We start from the raw sequence: 23,178 nt of genomic DNA, 5'->3' as shown, positions 1-23,178 counted from the left end.
AGGGATCATACCTCAGAATAATAAAAGCATTATATTAAAAACATACAGCCAACATCATACTCAATTGGCAAAAACTAAAACCATTTTCTCTAAGAACAGGAATAAGACAGAGATGCCCACTTTCACCACTTCTGTTCAACACACTACTGGAAGTGCTAGCCATAATGATCAGACAAGACGAGTAAATAAAATTGGAAAAGAAGAAGTAAAATTGTCCTTATTCATAGATGACATGATATTGTACATAGAAAACCCTAAGGACTCCATCATAAAACTACTAGATTTAATAAATAAATTTGGCAAGGTAGCAGGATACAAAATTAACACTAAGAAATCTATGACTTTTTAATATATAATAATGAACTCACAAAAAGAGAAAATAAGGAAACAATTTCATTTACTATTGCAACAAAAAAAATTAAGAGACCTAGGAATAAACTTAACTAAGGAGGTAAAAGACCTGTACTCAGAAAACTACAGGACGTTGAAAAGTGAGATAGAGGAAGATAAAAACAAATGGAAGAATATACCGTGTTCATGAATTGGTATAATCAACATCATATAAGTGTCCATACTACTCAAATCAATCTATAGATTCAATGCAATCCCCATTAAAATACTAACGGCATATTTCACAGACCTAGAACAAACTCTCCAAAAATTTATAGGGAATAAAAAAGACCCCAAATAGCTGGAGCAATTCTGAGAAAGAAGAACAATATTGGAGGGATCATAATACCAGATATCAAGTAATATTACAAAGCCACTGTTCTCAAAACTGCTTGGTACTGGCACAAGAATAGACATATAGACCAATGGAACATAACAAAGAATCCAGAAATTGACCCCAGCCATTATGCTCAATTAATATTTGATAAAGGAGGCAAGAGCATACAATGGAGTCAAGACAGTCTCTTCAATAAATGGTGTTGGGAAAATTAGAAAGATACATGCAAAAAAATAAAACTAGACCACCAACTTACACCATACACAAAAATAAACTCAAAATGGATAAAGGACTTAAATGTAAGTCATGAAACCATAAAAATCCTAGAAAAAAAACCACAGGGAGCAAAATCTTAGACATATCTCATAGCAATATGTTTATCAATACATTTCCTAGTACAATGGAAACAAAGGAGATAATAAACAAATGGGACTACATTAAAATAAAAAGCTTCTGTACAGCAAAAGAAACCACCAACAAAATAACAAGAGAGCCCACTGCATGGGAAAACATATTTGCCAATGTTACATCTGATAAGAGTTTAATCTCCAAAATTTATAGGGAACTCATACTACTTAACAAAAGGAAGATAAACAATCCAATCAAAAAAGGGGCAAAGGACCTAAATAGACACTTCTCAAAAGTGGACATACAGAAGGCCAATAGGTATATAAAAAATGTTCAAAGTCACTAATTATCTTACAGATGCAAATTAAAACAATAATGAGGTACCATCTCACATCTGTCAGAATGGCTATCGTCAACAAATCAACAAATGACAAGTGCTGGCGAGTGTATGGAGAAAAGGGAACCCTTGTGCACTGCTGGTGGGAATGCAGACTGGTACAGCCACTATGGAAGAGAGTATGGAGTTTCCTCAAAAAACTAAAAATGGAACTCCCATTTGACCCAGTGATTCCTCTTCTAGGAATATATCACAGGAAATCAGAAACACGTCAAAAAGAATATATGCACCTCTATGTTCATAGCAGCACAATTTACAATAGCTAAGATTTGGATACAGCCTAAGTGCCCATCAGCAGATGAGTGGATTAAAAAAATGTGGTACACCTTTTTATGAAAATGGTGCCAAAAGCTAAGAAGGAAGCCCCTGCTTCTCCCCAAGCAGAACCAAAGCAAAGGCTTTGAAGGCAAAGAAAGCAGTGCTGAAAAGGCATCCACAGCCACAAAAAAAGAGAAGAAGATCCGCACTTCAGCCACATTCCGATGGCCAAAGACACTAAGGCTCCAAAGGGAGCCTAAGTATTCTCAGAAGAGCGCACCCAGGAGAAACAAGCTTGACCACTATGCCATCATCAACTTCTTCCTGACTACCAAGTCAGCCATGAAGAAGATAGAAGGCAACAATACACTTATGTTCATTGTGGATGTCAAGGCCAACAGGCACCAGATCAAACAGGCTGTAAAGAAGATCTATGACATTGATGTGGCCAAGGTCAACCCCCTGATCAGGCCTGATGGAGAGAAGAAGGCATATGTTCGACTGGCTCCTGACTATGATGCTTTGGATGTTGCCAACAAAATTGGGATCATCTAAACTGAGTCCAGCTGCCTAATTCTAAATATAAAAATTTTACACTGTAAAAAAACAACACTTGTGGTACATCTATGCAATGGAATACTATGCTGCTGTAAAAAAGAAAGAACTCTTACCATTCGCAACAGCATGGATGGACCTGGAGAGCATTATGCTAAGCGAAATAAGCCAGTCAGAAAAAGATAAATATCACATGATCTCACTCATTTGTGAATAAAATGAACATCATAAACTAATGAACAAAAATAGAGACATAGAAGCATCAAACAGACCATCGAACCTCAGAGGGAAGGCAGTGGGGGATTGGCAAGGGGAGGGGATAAGAGATTGATCAAAGACATTGTATGCATATAAGAATAACCAATGGATACAGACAATAGTGAGGTAAAGGCCTAGGCTGGGGTGGGGGTGGGGGAGGGCTGGGAGAGACAATAGAGGAAGAAGAGGACATTTATAATACTTTCAACAATAAACATTTTTTTTAAAAAAAAGAAGCAAGCAAAAAATATGAAGCCAAAATGTAGAAAACGGGGAATATGGAGGTGTTTTGGGCAATTAATTAATAAAAAATATGGTTTATTTCTCTAGTATTGTCATGTTTGTGTATTTGTAAACTTTTCAAAATTCATAGTTAGTTGTGATATCTAAATCCTAAATAAACAGTTTAATATCTGGTTTTGTATTCATAATTTTTAAAAATTCTTTTTCAGAAATTGAGCCTTCTAAATTGTCAAGGCTTCAAGGCCCATAAGATGTGGATCTGCCCCTGGATGTAAGAGAAAAACAAAAGTTTTAAAAAGCACATGCATTTTCTTTTTGATCTTTTAAATTTGTTTTTTGGGAGGAATACATATGTAATGTGTTTATCACATAACTAGTTTCTAACACATAGCAGGTTGCAAAAATGTTATTTCCCTTTTCCTAGCTCTAGTTAGTACCATAGGTATCATGGTGGCTCAGCTACTGCCATTCTTTTTTAGCCACCTATTGCAACATAATACATATCTTGATTATTTCCCATTTATCCTCCCTTGTTGGTGCTACTCAGACTAGTATAACTGGATAAATGCAAATAATCATAGATTCATGTTTTAAAAGAAATGTTAACTGTCCTTCCTTTCTCTATTTTTATCTCATCATATTTTGGGGAGAAATTCATTTTTTTTGGGGGGGGGGGAGAGTGACATGCACAGTAGGAGAATGGAGTAGGTATTGCAAAGATAAGAGACTAAAATGTCAAGTGCAGGCAGAACCAGTTTGAAAATAATTGAAACTTGATGAGTAGATCTTAGGGTTGTAGAATGTTTCAGTATATTGAGATTTTAAAAATATCTTTTATCTGTTCCACATAGCCAATTTTGGATCCATGTGAAAGAATTTCTGACCTCAGAGGTTGTATTTAGTATCATGGAATCAAAGAATGTAAGAGCCAGAAAGCATATTAGAGATCATAATCCAGTGACCTCATATTACAGAACAGTCATTGGAGCTAAATGAATTGGCCAAGATCATAAATATGGTTGTGGTCGTTTCAAGGACTATAAACCAAAAGTAACCAACATGTCTTGTTTGATCAGAGCATTAAATTCAACCACTTAAGAGTCATATCTGGATAAGGGAGAAAAAGTCCTATCTGTGGAGAAAAGGCATCTATTTTACCGTAAGTACTAAGGGTTAATGAAGAAAATAAAAATGGCTACCTACTGAAGTAAGGGTGTGTGTGAAAGCTAATGTCCAAACTGGACTTATGAAATTTACTATGTGCAGTTGGGAGTCTATTATGTTTTATGAGAAGTGAAGAACAAAAGTAAGATAAATGCCAGAAAATCCTTGGTCAGTGTTTCTCAAAGTATGTAGTCTCAGGATAAAGTGCATTAAAACTCCTGGGAAGTTTGTTAGAACGCAAATTTCTGGGTTTTACCCTAGAATTATAGGATAAACTTCTCTAGGGCAGTTGTCGGCAAACTCATTAGTCAACAGAGCCAAATATCAACAGTACAACTATTGAAATTTCTTTTGAGAGACAAATTTAACTATAACTATAACTAAACTTAAACTATAGCTGGAACCGGTTTGGCTCAGTGGATAGAGCATTGGCCTGCGGACTGAAAGGTCCCAGGTTCGATTCCAGTCAAGGGCATGTACCTGGGTTGCGGGCACATCCCCAGTAGGAGATGTGTAGGAGGCAGCTCATCGATGTTTCTCTCTCATTGATGTTTCTAACTCTCTATCTCTCTCCCTTCCTCTCTGTAAAAAATCAATAAAATATATTTTAAAAAAAAACCTTAAACTATATAGGTAGGTACATTGTCATTAACTTAATTAGGGTACTCCTAAGGCTTAGGAAGAGCCACACTCAAGAGGTCAAAGAGCCGCATGTGGCTCGCGAGCCGCAGTTTGCCGACCATGGCTCTAGGGGCAAGGTAAGAGACTGCATCTTATATAATAAAGAGGGAATATGCAAATTGACCACCACTCTGCCACAAAGATGGTGGAGCCCACAGCAGAGACAGGGATTTCCGTAACACAAGATGGCTGCACCCACATCGGAGGCCAAGTTCCCGTAACAAGCCTTAACAATAATCAGCAGGTACCTGAGGCTGTGCGACACTGCCCCTCCCATGGGACTTGACAGGGGACCTCAGGCCATGCCCCCTACCTGGTGGGGCTTGACAGGGGACCTCAAGGTGTGCCCCCCATCCCAGTGCTGGGCTGGGGGACCTCAGGCTGCTCCCCTTGCCCTGGACCAGGGGACCTCAGGCCATGCCCCCCGCCCAGCGGGGCTTGACGGGGGACCTGAGGCTTTGCTCCCCTCCCAGCATCGGGCCAGGGGAGCTGAGGCTGCTCCCCGCAACAGGCAGAGCTTGATGGGGAACCTCAGGCCATGCCCTCCCGCCCGGTGGGGCTTGACAGGGGATCTCAGGCCACACCCCCCACCCGGTGGGGCTTGATGGGTGACCTCAAGCCATGCCCCCCGCCCCGGCGCTGGATCAGGAAACTGGAGGCTGCATCCTCCGCCTGGCGGGGCTTCACAAGGGTGGGACCGGCCGGGTCTGGATCTAGCCCAATGGGGCGGGGGGCTGGCCGGGTCTGGGTCTCATGTGATTTTGAGGCACATGAGGGTGGGCGGGGACTTGACTCTGGGTCCCATGGTGCGTTCCAGACTCTGAAAGGATGAATATTTTCATATACATTTTACTAATTTTCTTTCATCTCTGACACTTCTATTATAGAGAAAGGGCAAATAGCAATATTAAAATATTTCCTCTAATTAATCCCCTTTTAATGTGCATGAATTTTGTGCAACGGGCCACTAGTATTATATAAATACCTGAGGTGATTCCAATACAGATGTTTTGAATAGGACTTCAAGAAGTACTGTTCTTGGTTAATAACAGAGAAAATACTGATTCCATGCCAATAATGTCTCTTAAGCATAAGAAAAATACTTAGAACAAGGCATGATAATGATTCTACTATAATAAGAATCCAAGATATCTGAGTTTTAGTTTCAAATCCACAATTATCAAATTTTGGGTTCATTGTTTTACCTACTGTGTTCCCATTTTATCCTCATTCCAAGGGTAAGCTTGTAAGCAAGGGAATGACATGGTATTAATTATATCTGTTGCTGAATAAATATAATAAAAGCATAGACCAAGTTAGGGGCAGATCAAGTTAGGTGAATATGCTATTGAAACAGTCTAGGTAAAAGATAATGCTAACTTAAAATAGGCTGTTGACAGTAGAACTAGAAAGTAGTGAATGGGTTTTGTGATTTATTTTGATGGGATCAGTGACGGATAAACTATAAGGGAGAGGGAGGTGTCAAGGATGATTCATGAGTTTCTGACTTGTGATGAATGGTTGAGGTTTTAAGGGATATTAATGATTTGAGGGTTCAGGTATTTGAACATGAGGTCAGATCAGGTAGGTCAGGGCTAAATGAGTAGGAGGAAATGGTGCATTAAAAGACTAGAGGTCTCTCAGAAGTCAAAGGACAAATAGGGTCAGAGTAGGAGAACTGGGAGGATGGCAGACTGTGGCCAGACAGTGAGGTACTGGCATATCTGATTTCCATGGTGGAGCAATTCTATGTGATGGCCAGGTCTGGGTTAGCCCTGAGAACAGCAGGCTGATATGGAAGTCAGTGGAGTTGGAGAGGTTGATGAACTTGATAGGCCAGGATGCTGATTGAGTCATTTGGGACTGGAGTGGACAACTGTGATTCAAAGGCCAAAAGTTTGGGATAGTGACCAAATCAGTCGATGAGAGAAAACAAGAAATAGTTGGATGACCAAATGGAAGAGGAAAAATAGCTTAGAGCCTGTACTGGAGTTCCTTTAAAGAAAATATCTTCCCCTTTGATATGTGGGTTGTGGGGGAATGAACTCCTCCATATTTGAGAAAATATGTTTTGGTTTAAGGCAAAAGATTAGGTTTTTTTAAAAAAAAGCCTTGTAAGCGCCAGAGCACAAACATGCTATTTGTTTGGTTGGTGAGTTATATATTTTTGGTTCCAGGAAGAGCACTTCAAATTTGTCATTATAAAAAATTTATATTCATGAATACTGAAATATGTCTGGATTAAATGCTATGATGTCTGAGATGTGCCTCAAAATAGTAGAGGGTGGATGGGTAGAGGTGATAAATGAAGCAAGATTGGCCAAGCATTGATCCATTGATAATAACTTGAAGCCCCCAGCAATGGACACATGGGGATGCCTTACACTATTCTGTTTTTGTGTATGTTTGAAGTTTTCTTTAATAAAAAAAAAAAGTTCATCTTTATAGATTCGGCCCATTGTTTGGACTGGCATCTTTTTATAGTCTCACTTTGTAAAGGTCTCTTGTCCCCTCTCCATGAGGTCCATAGGGATATATATTTATCCTCATTTTATTGATAAAGCTCTTTGATCTTAAGGAACTTGTTCAGGAGTAAATGTCTGCTTAGAGGCTGACGTAGGACCAGAACTCTATGTTCTTTTGACTTCTGGACCAGTATGTCAACCACCTGAGTGAGTTTGTAAGTTTCCATGATGAGGATGTTAAAATTCAGAGTAGTTCTCTAGGGTCTTTGATTTTGGAAACATAGTCTTCATTTAATTGCAACTCTGACATAATGAGATTGCCTTTGCACATATTATTCCTTTTGCAAGGAATGTTTGTTCCATCTCCTAGTTCACCATTTTAACTCCTACACATCCTTCAAACTCAGTCCCCCCACACATACTCTCTGTGCCATCCCAACAATCATTCCCTTATTTGCATTTGTTCTGTATCTTGTTCAAACTTTTTCCATTCATCAATCATAATGAATTTTAAATGTATGTTCACGTGTGTGTGTGCAATTTTCTCTAATAAACTAGAATCATGGACGTATTTTTTAAACTTTAGGGCCTTTTACATAATGACAACATGTAATATGCAGCTATTCAACAACTCACACATGCCTGAAACTAGCGGTCCAAGGCAAAGGCAAGTGAAAAAAAAAATAGGAACCAAAATAACTGCATCTGAGTGAGTACTTATGATGTGGTATGAAAATCTGGGGTTGTAAACGTTTTCCTTTTTGGAAACTAAGTCACTCAGAGGTCTTCATTCAAATATCAAGGTGAAGCCAATAAATGTAGAAAGTGTTCTAAGATCAAATCACTTACAGTATCTTTCCTGTAATAAAAACCCTCCTGTAGGATAAGATGGAGGTGGAGAAGGTGGGAAGCAGGGGGTGTTTGTTTTTGCAGTTGTGCAATTCATAGACTGTGCAAATCACTTGTCACAGTAGCGTAGGCCCACAGGAAGGAAGATGAAGTCCCACACAGATAATCACATCAGTTATAAAGCTGGTTAATATCTAGAAAGGCTGATACAGAGTGATCTTTTGAAGGAACGCCTGTTTATTAAGAACAGGGCACAATATGTATCTGAAAGGAATGCTTCACAAAGCTTTGTAAGAAGGTGTGCATTAACTTAAGACCATCTTCTTTGTCCTGAAGAAGAGGAGTGGGCTTTCACACATATAGTTTTCAAAATGCTACTCGTAAGTATGCAGAGGAATGCAGCCCACCTTAATCAAAAAGTAAAATTTAGAATGAGTTCTATACCCTCTCCCCATTTATTTTGCAACACACATCAAGCTTATTTCACTGTGAAAGTGTCATTTCCAAGCCTGTGGGGCTCTTATCTCCCAGTTAGGCTGGGCCTCAGTGGTAAACAGGAGGCACAAGGAGGGCAGTGGAAAGACAGCTTTAACATTTTCAGTGAAAAGAGCCAACTTGTATGTGGTACTGATTTGCTTTTAATAACAAGCTTCCGCAACCAAAACTGATTAATTGGCATAAGAACAAGGGTACAAAGGGAACATCAAGGGGCCTTCCAACATGCTAACCAAATGATGAATTCTCTGTTTTGGGTGGCCATCATTTTATCCCTTGGAACCAGGAGATAAAAAAATGCAAAGCTCTTAATATATGCTGCCTGAATATATAAAGAAACCAATGCAGCCAGTGGTGTTGTCTTAATACTTTATAATTACATTCCATACTTTAAGCAAATGCAAATTCTGCATGCTGCCCTTGAAAGTCAATTTCACTGCATACTAAATTGAAAGCAATCACTGGTACAAGCTCAACTAAAACATCTGTCGGGTAAACACCAAAGCATTTTCCACACAGTACTGCATTTTAAAATAGCTAACTTTATTGTCAGTGAAAAGATAGGCACAGAGTGGATTCACACCTGCTTAATTTTACTGGAACTAGCTCCGTTGATTACAGAATGGGGTCTTAATCATTATAAGGCCAAATACATTTCAAACCAAAGGTGATTCTTCTCTAGCCATCTGCCAACCTCAGCTATTCATTTTACAAACACATGCCATTAATCACAAGGGAGGCCACAGAAGGAGGGTTGAAGGCTTCATATAACCCATCGTTGCTACCAGAAAAAAACAAACAAACTCCCGACACTGGTCCGACTGATGATGGATGGCACTTGGAAGATATATTCCAAGGATCATGCCAGGCTGAAATTGGTGGCAATTAGCCCATAGCTAATGCCTTCCTTTGAAAACATGTTCAGTAAGAATGCACACATTTTAAGTAACAAATTCCATAAGTGAATGAGCAATTGAGATAACAGGAGATAACAGACATGAGAATATAATGTATAAGAGTTAGTGCATATGTATACACTTGAAGTTGCTACATTGTTAGTTTTTAGGCTCTTCATAAAAAGTAGTTTGCACAGTACGTTTGTTCATTTTCCAATTGTTGTGCATAACCAACTGTGTAACAAGAAAAAGAGAACGTGATGGGTCTCCCAGTATGTTTCCCATGGCAGGTGATGGCAAATATTTCAGGTTCCTACTATCCTCTCAACCTAAAGCTCAAAAGCAGCACTGAAAACAAATCCTTCATTAAAACAACAATTAAGATACATGATTTTATAAGAAAGCTCAAGCTACTTTTATTTAATAAAAAAATGTTAATAAGAATTTCATATCAAGTAAAGTTTGTTCTAATGAAATTTTTCTGTACAAGGGACATTGAAGTACAACTGACTTAGAAGGTCCCCAGAGACCACCATGCAGTACAAGTTAAGACAACAAGGTCACCTTCCTGTTCTGAGGTGCCAGTAAAATGCATAGATAGCTGGGAGTCCAGACACATCCCCCAAGTGTTACATTGACACAATTGTGAAAAGGTGGCTACCTTGACATTTCTCCCATAAACCTGAATTTTAAAATGTCATCTATTAGGGATCTTCTGAAAAGGCTGAATCAATCTTCTTCGTAAACATAATACACTGACATGGACTTATTCCATCTCTCAAATGTACAATGTATTTGAGTAAATTACCTGGGATTAAAAACTGAGCCAAAAGGGAACGCCTCTGGTGTGAGGGGGGGCAGAGATGTTGTGGAAAGTTCAAAATAATATTTAGCTAAGAACTTCCTCCTTTCCCAAAATAATACATGAGCCTAAAGAGATGGCTGCCACACAATGTGGAATGTATGACATTTGTCACCTTACAAAATGTAATTAAAACCATGGCTCCCAGAGCTAGCAAAAATGCTGGCAATATGTTATAAACATGAAAGGAGTACATGAAAGGTTTACTTTTCTATTTATTTATGCATTTATTTAGACAGGAAGTAGCAGTCCTGAAGTTTGCTACTTGTTTTTTTCTATGACTAAAGGGTAATATGAATGAGCATTAACACAACTGCACTTTTAGTTTCTATTTGGGATTCACTAAATAACTGAGTACTAATGTGTGTGATAATCATTTCATTATTAAAAATGTCAAGACTGCCTGAAAAACCACATCACTTTCCCTCTTATCTCCTCCTTCCCCTCACACAAAATAATTCCTTTGGAAGGTCGCTGGGAATGACACAAGAATACTGTTAAGTAGGCCATTCCTGTACTTACAGAGGAACTCTGTAAGGTGACCCGAGACAGCCAATCTCATAGCAAGAGAAGAAGTGAGGTTGATATTTTAGGGCAGATGTCCCATGTGACTCCATACTGAAATCAGAATCAGGAAAGGAAAAACCTTGCAAAAGGCACTGCAGGAAAGGCAAGATAGGAACTTAGAACCCTGTACAAACTACTGAAGCCAGGGCCATTTTACAAAATACATATGCCCTGGACTGTGAAGATGCCTTTTCTTAAAATGGGGCTTTTTTTATATAAGTGTTTCCCAAAATAATCATGGTATTTGGCAGAGTGGGAAGCTGTGTTGTATGATCTTGAAAAAGTCACTTAAAGTCTCCAGGTCTCAGATTCCTCATCACTAAAATGATGGGGTTGGGCTATTGTATTGAAAAAATTCCTTCCAGCCACTATGCCTCACAATGTAATATATCAGGCCTACTCTTCTATTAATCTGATTTCTAACTAGCATATCCCCAAACCTCTACCCCCCCACCCTTACGTAACACTCCCAATCCCCTCACCTCCCCCCAAACCCCTGAAAACTGATATTAATGACTTTGATTGTAGATTTATCATCTTAATGAAGGGTAGATAAGTGACACAGAGCAGGGACCTATGGCAATGAGCAGCCCTTCTGTGTTCCTGGAGGCTGCCCTTAGGCAAAACTTGGAGCCATGGCCTCCTTGGTCCCTGCCCACATGTACATTTCCTGCTGCTCTCCAAAAGCATTCCAAGATGGAGTCACTGGCCATGAAAAGAGGTAGCTGAGGACTCTGCTGCAGCCCACCTCTCCCCTGACTGCAGCATAGTACTTTGGGTTTCTGATGCTTTTCCCTTGGAGGTGATAGTCAAATACGTCTAAGAACTTGGGAAACAAAATGAGTTATTTCAAAGTAGTCACCAGAAATTCAAAGCATTTAACCTGTCACCACAAGTGCTTCCTTGTTTTGCAAGTAATTGACAATTTGAGAACTGGTGACACAGCCAGTGAATTTGTGCTGAGGAAGAATTAGACACTAAGCAGATTGGTCTCAGGAAAGGCAAGCAAGCTGTTCATGGCTAGACACAGACCACAAAGGTCTACATTCTGCAAGCACCTCATGCAACTCTCCATCAAGGCCTCCGGTGGTCTAACTCTCTAGAGAGCGGAAGTTTCAGCTAATTTAACTTTCCTAGTGGCTGAAAGCAATATATTAATTACCCAAATGCATAAATTATTCCAGAGTGTATATATGAATGTATGAACCTCCAAGAGGGAACCAAAAGAATCAACTTCCAAAGCACCACTGAAATGAAAATAAAAACAATCCCCTGGCACAGGGTAGCTGGGAAGTTGGAAGGGAAAATTAGCTCCAGCACCCTTCCACACCCTACTACTCCCTACCTTCCCTCCAGTTTACATGGCTCCAAAAACTATCCCCTTTCACGAGCCCGAGGCAAGAGCTCTCTCTCTCTGGATGCTGCCTAGATGGTAACTCTGCAAAACATCACATGTGCAAATTCTCTCCGGCTTCCCATTTCTGAACTACCTTTTACACACTGTCTTCCAAACATACTGTGCTCTTCAATAAAAAATGATCTGGAATATGGAAATGCCAAAAATTTTTAAGCACATTGTAAAACATTGGTGAATATCCAGCTATTAACAGTCCCAGTATTTGTAGAAATCCAAACAATAACCTTTAGAGCACACTCTGATTGATTTGTCTTTAGAGGTACTCTCTAAGTGCACCAAAATAGACTGGAGTTCATATGGCATTATGTAAGTACTATAATGTCTCAATAAAAAGTCCCTTTAAAAAAACATTCCCCCAATCCCTTTTCCTCACCCTCAAAATAACAACAAAAGGGAAAAATGATTAAGAGCATTCTTGCTGATAAACTGCAGCTCTTGATTAGGCCATTTAGATGAGATATTCCACCATTTCTGCATCAGGCTCTTGTCCCAGGATCTGAGCAGCAGCTTTTCGCTCCAGAGTATTGGAGTGGAACACGGGACCATCTACACAGAAATAAGGGATTAGAAAACACTTAGGAATTACATAAAAACACAAATTTCTAGAAATGGACAGCTTTTAAAGCCCCTATGCAGTCAATGGCCAGGTGAGACTTGCTTGTCACCTGCCTTGTTCCTCTGAACATTTATTTACTTCTACTGGGAGAAAGGCCTGGACTCATTTCTGTTCCCATCTTAGTGTCAGATGTTATTTACAGACTCTCTGCCCTCATCTTGCCTGATTAATCCTTTTTAGAATATGAAAAGCCTCCCTCCAAATGACCAACTGTGCCCGAACAGCAGGTACAAACAAATCTGTAATGAGGGCAGAATCAAAAGCTACCTGGTAGAGCATTATTACCTGTCTTGTCTGGATTACAGGCCAAATTTGGTATAGATAAGCGCCGCGGTCCAGAAGCAGCGGCTGGAGTTGCAGGAACCTCAGCCTGAGCCAAAGATGGAGTTGGCGCTGGAGCTGGAGTAGCAGCTGCAACTGGAGATGGAGTCGGTGTCTGAGTCAGAGCTGGAGCAGAAGCCTGAGCTGCTGCTGGAGCCGGAACCGGAGTTGGAGCCTGAGCTGGAACCGGAGCTGGAGCAGCTGGAGCAACCTGAACAGCAGCAGAAGCAGGAGCAACAATAGTAGCAGCAACAGCAGAGGCAGCGGCTGGAATCTGAATAGCAGCAGCTGGAGAAACAGCAGCAGCAAGAGCAGCAGCTGCTGCTGCTGGAGATGGGGCAGCGGCAGCAGCAACAGCCACTGGAGCAGCAGCTACCATGGTGGTGGTGTTGGTGGCAGCATTGGCAGTGATGGCAGCAGCAACTGTAGCAGGAATAGAGATTGGAGTAACAGCTGCAGTTTTGTTTGCTTCGGTTCCCCGTTCCGTTTGGGTGCTGCAGTCTCGGCTGCCCGTCTTAGAGTGAGCTGAGAGCAGGGGAGTCGAGGGCGGCACAGGTGAGGGTGTAGAAGAGACAGACTCTGCACGGTAGTCTCCACCCAGGAGAATGCCTACAAAGGGAAGAGGGAAGGAGGTTAGAAAACTATACTTTCTTCAAATGTAGGCATCTCATTACCTCTTCTTCATTGTAGGAGGTTCAGGAGAAATATGAATGGGTCTAATTCTTTACTTTGTCCTCATTCGAACCCAGAAATCAGTTTGTCACGCACTTCCCGTCATGTCTAAAAGTTTCTTTCAGACTTGGTAGACCCCTTCTGGTTCTCATTCTCCAAGCCCCAGAACATCATATTAAACCTGAAGTGTCCTAGGTATGTGTTTTGATTTATTTTTCCAATGGTGATTGATTTCCACCGAGCTATCAGAATGCTTCTACTTGTTTCCACCTGTAACCAACACCATCCATACTAGACAGCTGGAAAGGATCGGTGGAAGAAGTCAGTGGTCACAGATGAATGTGATAGTAATTGTGTGATCTAAGGTTCTAATCATGACCATGGTCCCAAATGTGCCTGCTCTAACTAAAGGGCACTGCAAGTGTCACAGAACCAAGAAAGTTATTAGAAGCAACAAAAACAGCTAAAATTAAAATATATACAGCTTGTGTCCTCAGGCTCTAACCAAGTGCCTCATGGTATCACAAATACTTCTGAGGTTTTGATTAGAAGGGAAGCAATGGACAGGGAAGAAGTGAAAAAGTACATTCTATTCTCATCTCAGAACATTATGGTAACAAAAACCTGTCACCCAGCTCCATTTAGCTTAATTAGAACTCTGAGTCCTTGAATTTTATGGGAGAAAAGAACACAGAAAAAGCTGAAATTTTAAATTTTTTAACGGCACAAAGGCTACATGGGCTGTGAACAAAAGGTCCCATGTGGTAAAGGCCAAATATGAGAATTTTTTAGAGGAAACAAGTTGTTTTCCTTCCCACCCAAATAGAACTCAGGATTCTTATCTTCTAAGGCCGTGGCTTCAACCAATGTTGTCTCCGTGAGACCTCACAGCTAGCCTCTCAGGAGGACCCAACCGGCGATATCTTCCTGTCTAGAATCGGGACCATCACTCTTTTCCCTTGCTGTGTGGGCACATAGCTAAGTCAGGGCTCTCCTTAAACATGTCACTTTAATCTTCCTTATTTATTGTCATTACCTAGGCTCCCTTTCCAGCTCTTATCATCCCGCTTCTCTTCCATGATGGGGGTGCCAGTCAGGGTGGAAGAGTGGGAGAGCAAGCCCGATCCAGCATTGGAAATGGACATCAGAGACTTTGCTGGCCGCATGGATGACAGCTGCTCTGTCTTACTAGGCTCCTTCCGGGAACGTTGCTGGAGTACTTTGATCATGGCATCCTTCTCAATAATTTGGGCATGGAGGGTCTTAATCCTAGGAGTCAAAGACAAAGAACATATAAAGATCTTGTTGCCATCTTCATGTTCTACTCTCACTGCCTACATGGACTTGAACTTCCATTACCTTTTTTACTAAGTGGTGGTCTAGTTATTTCTGAGTTGTGAGACAAGGGACAGTGCTACATTTTCAAAATGCCTTTTTATACCTCCAAATGGATAGAACAGAGCATGTAGGAGTTGTTGCTTAAGTTTTAGGAAGCCAAAGTACAATATTGGTGGGGGGGGAAAGGCCGTATATGAGAGTAAACCGATATAGTGAGTGTTATAGTGAAGAATCTGAGTCAACAGAAATGAAGTCAGTGAAAAGATGGGAACTTCTATACATGGGCCATAACCTTCAAGTAATAAGTAAATGATTATGAGTTTATAAGAGACATCAGGTACAGCATGACTAGATGTTCTTTTACTGAGCACTGTGCAGTATAACAGGGTTGCGGTACAGTGCTAGAAAGAATACCCCAGAGTGCAAATACCAAAGGGTCAGTTCTGGCAGAAGGCAGATGGAAAGCAATTACCAAGGCCAACGGGGAAAGCAACACTACTTGGAATTCCACAGTGAGTGGAATGATCAAGGTAAAGGTCATTGCATCTCATATCCTAAGTAACAGGCTGGCAGGAGTGTAGGGGTGGGAGAGGCTACATTATCAGGTTTCCCAGCTGTGAACGAAGATGCTCGCCCTTCCCTACTGATCTATCTGGTCTCCACACCAACTTGGGGTCCAGATCAACATTTTACCTGCCCTCCATATCAAGGCAACGCTTGTTGGCCATCAAGATTTCTTCCTCCTCTTTCTGGATGCGAGCTTCGAGAGCTGTGTCATAGCTGGTGTTAGGAGAGTGGCTGATGACTGTTGTGTCCCTGGGAAGGAAATGACAGTATGATAATGAGAGGATAGCAAAATCAATAAATCCTATCCCCTTCCTAAGTAAAAGATATTGCTGGGAAAGCCCTAAATTGAAACTAAACTTATTAGGCAAGATTATTTTCTGGGTGGCTAACTGATAAGAGCTTTCAAGATAAGAAACTCCAACTTTCAGAACTAGAAGAGGTGACTGGCCTGGAAGTAGCTGCAAAAGTCAGTGAGAGATTCTATGAGAAGTGTGCACGGGTTTGCCTTCAAAACTAAGTGGATATCCTTCCAAAACATTCTGGTTTTCACATTTTGGCCAGGCAATAGGTGGATATTTATATTTCCACTTTATATTATTTATATTGCATATAAGATATTTTATATTTCCATTTTATTCTCATGACAGTCATAAAATGAAAAAAGTTAGATTTTTAATGTGACAGATGAACAGCATTAACTACACCTGAGTGCTAGAAACAAACTATAGACATGTCAACAGGTAGGCATGTGAGCTGAGTGAGAAGCAGGGTCTTTGAGTCAGTGCCACGTGAGTCCTATCTAACCTGCATCTGAAAGGTTCTGGTTCCAAACCATTGAGTCTTCCCCAACTAAATGACTGTTCTCTTGCCAGAATTCCAACTGCATGAGGGACCATCATGTTCCATCTGAAAGTGTCTCAGGCCATTGACTCAAAGACTAATTAATAAGAAACGTGTGTGTGTGTGTGTGTGTGAGAGAGAGAGAGAGAGAGAGAGAGAGAGAGAGAGAGAGAGAGAGAGAGAGGGAGGGAGAGGAAAGAAAGAAGAGGGTCTAGTGGGCATGGCTGATGTCTAATTAGCACAAGTCAAAAACAAGGGAATCCTTTATTCTGTTGATAAGTGAGGTCATTGCATCTTTCTTTAGTTCACTCACAACTAGCAGTAGAGAAAAAGGGAAATGGAACGAAGAAAACTGGATCTTATTTGAGTAACGTGGAGGGAAAGAAAAGAGATTAGGAAGAATATTGATGTAATTATATTGCACTTTAAGGAAATCAGACAATAGGCTGGGAAAACAATGAACTGGCACTGCTTCATTATATTTCCTATGAGAACACAGATCTGTGGGAGAACTCCAGACATATTTTCTGCTGGCAGCTCGCTCCAGCTGTGTTCTCTTAGCTTAGAGATTGTGACCAGTGCAGCTGGGAGCAAAGGGGCAATGGAATGAAGAGGCAGAAAGTTAGTATTAAAGTTGGTAAATTTTGGTGTGTTTTTGCAAAAAAATACTGTCCCCCAAAACACTTGCACCTTCTATACAAGGCTGAAACAACTTATTTGAATAGGGAAATAATTGGAGAGCAAGGAAGGAATAGATTACAATGGCTCTCATCATTTGCTAAATTCAAAATATTTTAGTATCTCAGAATTCTACACTTGCTCTAGAGCAGTTCACTTGCTTGAAGTCCTACTGGGAATGGCTCCAGTGCTCCCAAGTACCTAAGAAGAAGTGGCACTGTACAGTGGTGAGAGCACCAGCTCTGACTATAGATCACACCAGGGTCAAGCCCCAGCCTTTCTAAGTTCACTGCCACTAACAACCTCTCTGAGCTCAAGAAGTCAGTTAACTGCTCTAGGTCTCCGTCTCTTCATATGCAAAATGGAAATAATTGTACCTATAGCTCATGGGATCTTTTTTTTTATTGCTTAAAGTATTACAAAGGGTATTACATATGTGTCCTTTTTTTCCCCCCGCCTCATGGGATCTTTAGGGGATAAAATTGAAGTATGCATGTAACATAGTGCCAGACACAGTAAAAATACTCAACAAAGTTATCTATTATTAGGAGAGAAAAGTATAGGTAGAAGGAGAATAACATTAAAGAGATTATGGCTATAAAGAATTCCAGTTCTTGGTATAATCCTGGAGGCATTTCCTGCAGTACAGAGTTCCAGTGTGATGGCTGAGGCTTCAGAGCCAGACCTCTCTAAAAAGTGCATGGTATCTATGGACACTGGGAACTTGAGCATATTGGTTTGTCACTAGGGGAGCCACTGCTGGCTTACTGCCACATCCACTGCATAAAAGACCTTTCGGGGGACTCAGAGCCCTGCCAGCTAATTGATATGGACACTGTGAGCTCCTCACAGGAATGGAGCCTGAAAATGTGGGGCACTTAGTGAATTCCTACAGAGCTGCCAGGATGGCCTTCAATATCAATCTTCTTTCTAGAAGCTGGGCTACTAAGCCCATGGTTTAGGCAAAAGCAAGCAAGCACAGTGTTTGAAGGAGCACCTTGACCTCTTAACTCCCAATACTGTGAAACAATTCTTAAGCACGTTCATAGAGAGATGCTGAGCTTGAAAACACAACCTGCAAATAACAAACCCTAAATCCATGAATTTGTCATGCCCCATCTCCAATTTTTAAGTTATCCGTTTCTGGCAATTGTCTTTTCAGCCATCTTCTCTCTCCTTCCTTTCTCCAACAAAGCTATCCCCATCACATTACTTACATTGCTTTCTAGAATACCACTCATGACCTCCAAATTAAAACATCAAGTTGCCTTTTAAACTTCAAGTCTATCTTTTCATATAGGTAGCATCCTTTTATTTGTTAATTATGTAAACTCAGCCATGAGTACAGCACTGTGTTTGAAGTTACTATGAGGCTGTAGAGTGGCTAGATATCAGTAAGACTAGTTCCTGACTGCAGGAAACTTGTAAGGGGAAACAAAAAAGTTAATAATTAATGATTACAGAAATGAGTTTGGACTTTACTCCAATAGGCACTGAAAATAATTAGAGCTTTTCGAGAGGATTGCAATGATCCCAGCTGTGTGTTAGGACGATAGCGTTCTCTTACTGAAATGTGATGGAGGGATTAGAGGAGCATTAATACTAGACACAGGCAGACCAGTCAGAAAGGTTATATTGAAATAATCCCAGCAAGATATAATGAAAACAGGAACCAGTGAAATGGCAAGGGAAATGGAAACAGACTATAGAAGGCAGAATTGCTAGAACTTGGAGAATGCTTAAATCTGTGTGTTAAGGTGAGGGAAGAATGAATGAGAACTTTGTTGTTTCTGATTCAAATGACTAGAAGAGATGGCATACCACTCATTTTCTAAGACAGAAAATGGAAGAGAGATTTTTTTCCCCAAAAAACACAATATAATGGATTTTTATTTTAATTACATTGGAGGTAAAGTATTTTACAAATAGCCATATAACAATATCCAACAAGTTGTTGAAATTTCTAACTTTAATTTTAGAGATGTCGGAGTTACTGAAGCTGTAATACAGAACAAAATAACTAAGACAATGTAGAATGGGAAGAAAACTGAGGCTGGAAACTGAGAAAGGCCTACAATGAAGGAAAAGGTAGACATATGTAATGTGTGTGACCAGCTTCTATCTCCTGCTTCCCTTTCTTCCTTCTTTCCCAGATTTACTTTGCCCAAAATAAGAATGAAACTTGCACATTCTGAGAGGTTGATCAGGTGTTTTATCTTTTTATCCTTTTGCTGCTCTTCAGGAATAATTCACCAACTGCACTGCTAAATGGCTTCTTCTGGGATTGAATTCCTACGTGGTAATTTTCCTCATCTATATTAAACATCTAGAGAGGAATCAATCTCTAGGGACACAAAAGTATGAAATTATAATATAGGCCCTATTAGTGTGATTATTTATAATACTTTTTAGTCCTCAACTGATAATGTGTTTTTATTGATTTTTAGAGAAAGAGGAAGGGAGAGGAAGAGAGAAACATTGATCAATTGTCCTGTATGCACCCTAACCGGGGATCAAACCCACAACCCAGGTGTGTGCCCTGACCGGAAACTGTACCAGTGACCCTTCAGGGCACTGGATGACGCTCAACCAACTGAGCCACACTGGCCAGGGTTATTTATAATATTTCTAAGTGAGTAAATAATAAGCCTCAAATACTGGTAGTAACTCTTGAACAGGTAATAATCCCTATTTCATCATCTTTGAAATCATGATATCTGAGAGGTAGCAGAGTATAGTGGCTAGGTGTCAAAAATGTAGATTTAAATCCTGATTCTCCTGCCTCATAGAAGCTGTGTGTGATCTTGGGCAAACTATTTACACTGTGCCTCAGTTTCCTTATCTGTATAATGGATAATAGTACTTATCTGAAAGAATTATTGTGAGGATAATCAATAATTTTAAAGTGCTTAGAAGAGTATGTTATACATTAAATACTCAGTGTGATTTCTTGCATTGACATCTTTCACTTCGACAAGAGGTGTTTCATAGAATCAAAATGCTGGAAGGAATATAAATAGAGGCACAGTATAAATAGTTTTCCCAAGATCACACACAGCTACTAAGAGGCAGAAGAAATCAGGATTTAATCTACATTTTTGACACCTTAATCTCTGTACTCTGCTGCCTCCCAGATATCATGATTTCAAAGATGATGAAATAGGTATTATTACTTATTAAATATGTCTTCTAACTTGAGGAGAGATAGTTGTCTAGTCTTATGTTAAAATTCTGTATTTTATTTTTCACAAAGGCTAAACACTGGAAATAATCCAAATATCCATTATCAAGTGAATGGATAAACAACTGTGGTAAATCCATACCATGGAACGCTACTCAGTGACAACTTCCTTACTATCCTGCATCTTGATCTAGAGTCTTATTCTGAAGTCAGTTTCAGCAATGAACTTCCCAGTACCAAGAACCCTGGCGTTCTAACATTTTCCCACACTGCATACCTTCATGAGCTGTATCTTTCTAAGTTTATGCGCAAAGACAACAAAATTACCTTGCATCTCCCTTACAGTGCTAGGGTTTCCTGAATAAATTCTGAACAAGTGCTGGGCACAGGTGTTTTCTTGGGAGCGTGTAGCTAAACTTAGAATTAATTCTGCTTCTAATCTACAAAGTTCTCGGCCATCCGAGTAGCACAGCTGGAGTGTCTGTGCACTCTATCACTACACTGGCATGTACTGAGCACACTTCTCAGAAAACAAAAACAAGTAAGCTTAAGCCCATGAGGAATTCAAAGTCCAAACACAGGCGATTCTAATCGCTTTAAGGCAGTGGTTCTCAACCTTTGGGTCGCGACCCCTTTGGCGGTTGAACGACCCTTTCACAGGGGTCGCCTAAGACCACTCTGCATATCAGATATTTACATTATGATTCATAACAGTAGCAACATTACAGTTATGAAGTAGCAACGACAATAATTTTATGGTTGGGTCACAACATGAGAAACTGTATTTAAAGGGCCAGAAGGTTGAGAACCACTGCTAAAGTTTATAGAGGACACCAGGAGGCAGGCAGAGAAACATAAGATGTCTTCCTAGAGAATTGGAAATAGGTTTACAAACCACCAGTCCAGCTCTTAAGCGTTGAACTCCCTCTGATTTAGCAGGAGAAAGACTCAAAACTAAAGGTATCAACTGGCCCCTCCACACAAACACTCCAGCTCAAAGTGTGGCAAGCGCTTCCAGACTCTTCCAGTTCACCATGTTTAGGAGAATCTTAAAAACAACACTGTGGTTCTTAATGACTTTCTGGATAGAGATTGTGCTGGGTGCAATATGCTATAGGCCACCTTGAATACCCAGCTCCAGATCAAGGCTCTGCCTGTATCTCCACAACACATGTCATCTCATTATTTGAATTTAGTGTTTTTGAAATACGTTTTTATTGATTTTTAGAGAGATAGGAAGGGAGATGGATAGAGAGATAGAAACATTGATGAGAGAAACATCATTGATCAGCTGCTTTCTGCCTGCCCCCTACTGGGGATTGAGCCCGAAACCTGAGCATGTGCCCCAACAAGGAATAGAACCAGTGACCTCTTGGTTCATGGGTCAATACTCAACCATTGAATCACACCAGCTGAGCACGAATTTAGTTTTGTCATTGTTACGTTCTTTCCCAAATGATGAGGATGACTAGCAGAGAGCCAACAAACTGGATAAGAACAGTTTCCTCCAAAGATCAAAAAATTACTGTTTATAATGTGAAAAGGGGAACAAATAAGCTGAAACATTTTTAAAATCCTCCAGCCACGTTCCTTTATCAAGTAGAACGTGACTGCTTACATGTGATAGACTCATGGACATAGAGAATGTATCCTTCAAATATAGACCTTCGCAAAGGGCAGGGTGGATTCATGTTAAGCATAGCCTTTGGCATACCTTGGACAAGCCAGAGGTATCAAATGGCAGCAGCCACTCCTGAGTGACATTTAGTTTCGGAGTGCATTTTGCTGGAGAGTCTTTCACTCCAGCTTGGGGGCTGAACAAAGAAACCTACACATCTGGCTGAAAGACACTGTGGCTCTGGCGATGTAGGTGTGCAAATGGTTCAGTTGATTCCATCTGTGATTGTTCTGGCTTCTGAGGAAAGCTGAACTATGATTCCAATAAGTTTATAAGTAACTTTCATTTTCAAATACCTGATCCTCTGCCCCCACAGTCATTCAGTCCCTGCATAACCAGATGAAAGAAAACACACTTAAGTAGAAAGTAGGAGGGGTGGAGAACATTAGAGAAGAAAAAAGAACACACTGGAAAATCTATTAATTAGTCACCTTTTTGTTCTCCTACCCCCAGCCCCATGCCCTTCAAGGAGTGACTGTACCAGCCAAGGAGTTACCTCTGAGCAGCTACAGTTGCAGCAGCATCCAGAGCAAAATGTCTCATCACGTTCTCCTCTAAGTACTTTTGTTCCCACTTAGTCATATCAGCTTCCAGGGCCAGAATCCTTTCCTCCTTTTCACGAAGGAGCTCCATCAGTGCAGCAGCATTGTATTCCGAAACGTTGGTGGGCTGAGAGCTGCCCTGGCGCTGTTGGGGGAGATGCCGACACCCCTCAGATTAGTAGGAAAAGAAGTGTGGTAGCCAAGTCCCATTTGAAGAGTCTCTATATTTGGAAAGAATTATTGCCCAAGCCACTTCAGTTTGGATTCTGATTCTGAAGCAAAAAGGAATTCAGATTTCCTCCTACGGCCACAGGATTGTCTATTTTGGGCTTGAATCTGAGACTCCCTTGATTAAGAAAGGAGCGTGCCATATCCAATTGTCATGCTGCTCAGAAAGTGGATAAATGTTTTACAAACCACCATGCTTGCCTGCCTGCATGGTAGATGATTAAAATTGGAATCACAAATCTAGGCTTTGGTTTTTACCTTGCCCCTAACTTGTTGTTTGGCTTTCAATAAGTCATGCAACTTTTTCTAGGTCTTGATTTACTTTCATGTAAAAA

At 40.4% G+C, this 23,178-nt stretch overlaps 1 protein-coding gene and 1 pseudogene across 6 annotated transcripts in view; one reads left to right on the top strand and one right to left on the bottom strand.

Moving 5' to 3' along the window:
• Window positions 1-1,804: 1,804 nt before the first annotated feature.
• LOC118654506 lies at window positions 1,805-2,337 on the top strand (annotated as a pseudogene).
• Window positions 2,338-8,962: 6,625 nt separating this feature from the next.
• AMOT (angiomotin) overlaps window positions 8,963-23,178 on the bottom strand; it is a 72,087-nt gene continuing 57,871 nt past the window's right edge. For all 6 annotated transcript variants that reach the window (XM_036305344.1, XM_036305341.1, XM_036305343.1 and 3 more), the window contains 5 exons: window positions 22,570-22,760; window positions 15,823-15,945; window positions 14,828-15,060; window positions 13,084-13,728; window positions 8,963-12,728 (listed from right to left, as the gene is read on the bottom strand). In XM_036305344.1, coding sequence (XP_036161237.1) covers window positions 12,631-12,728; window positions 13,084-13,728; window positions 14,828-15,060; window positions 15,823-15,945; window positions 22,570-22,760 — 1,290 coding nt within the window. In that variant the 3' untranslated portion in view covers window positions 8,963-12,630. The remainder of the gene's footprint in view (window positions 12,729-13,083; window positions 13,729-14,827; window positions 15,061-15,822; window positions 15,946-22,569; window positions 22,761-23,178) is intronic.

This window comes from Myotis myotis, unplaced genomic scaffold, assembly GCF_014108235.1.
Source record: "Myotis myotis isolate mMyoMyo1 unplaced genomic scaffold, mMyoMyo1.p scaffold_m19_p_4, whole genome shotgun sequence".
NCBI classification, from domain to species: domain Eukaryota; kingdom Metazoa; phylum Chordata; class Mammalia; order Chiroptera; family Vespertilionidae; genus Myotis; species Myotis myotis.
The sequence above is the reverse complement of the archived record's forward strand: the minus strand, read 5'-3'. Positions and strand labels throughout refer to the sequence as shown.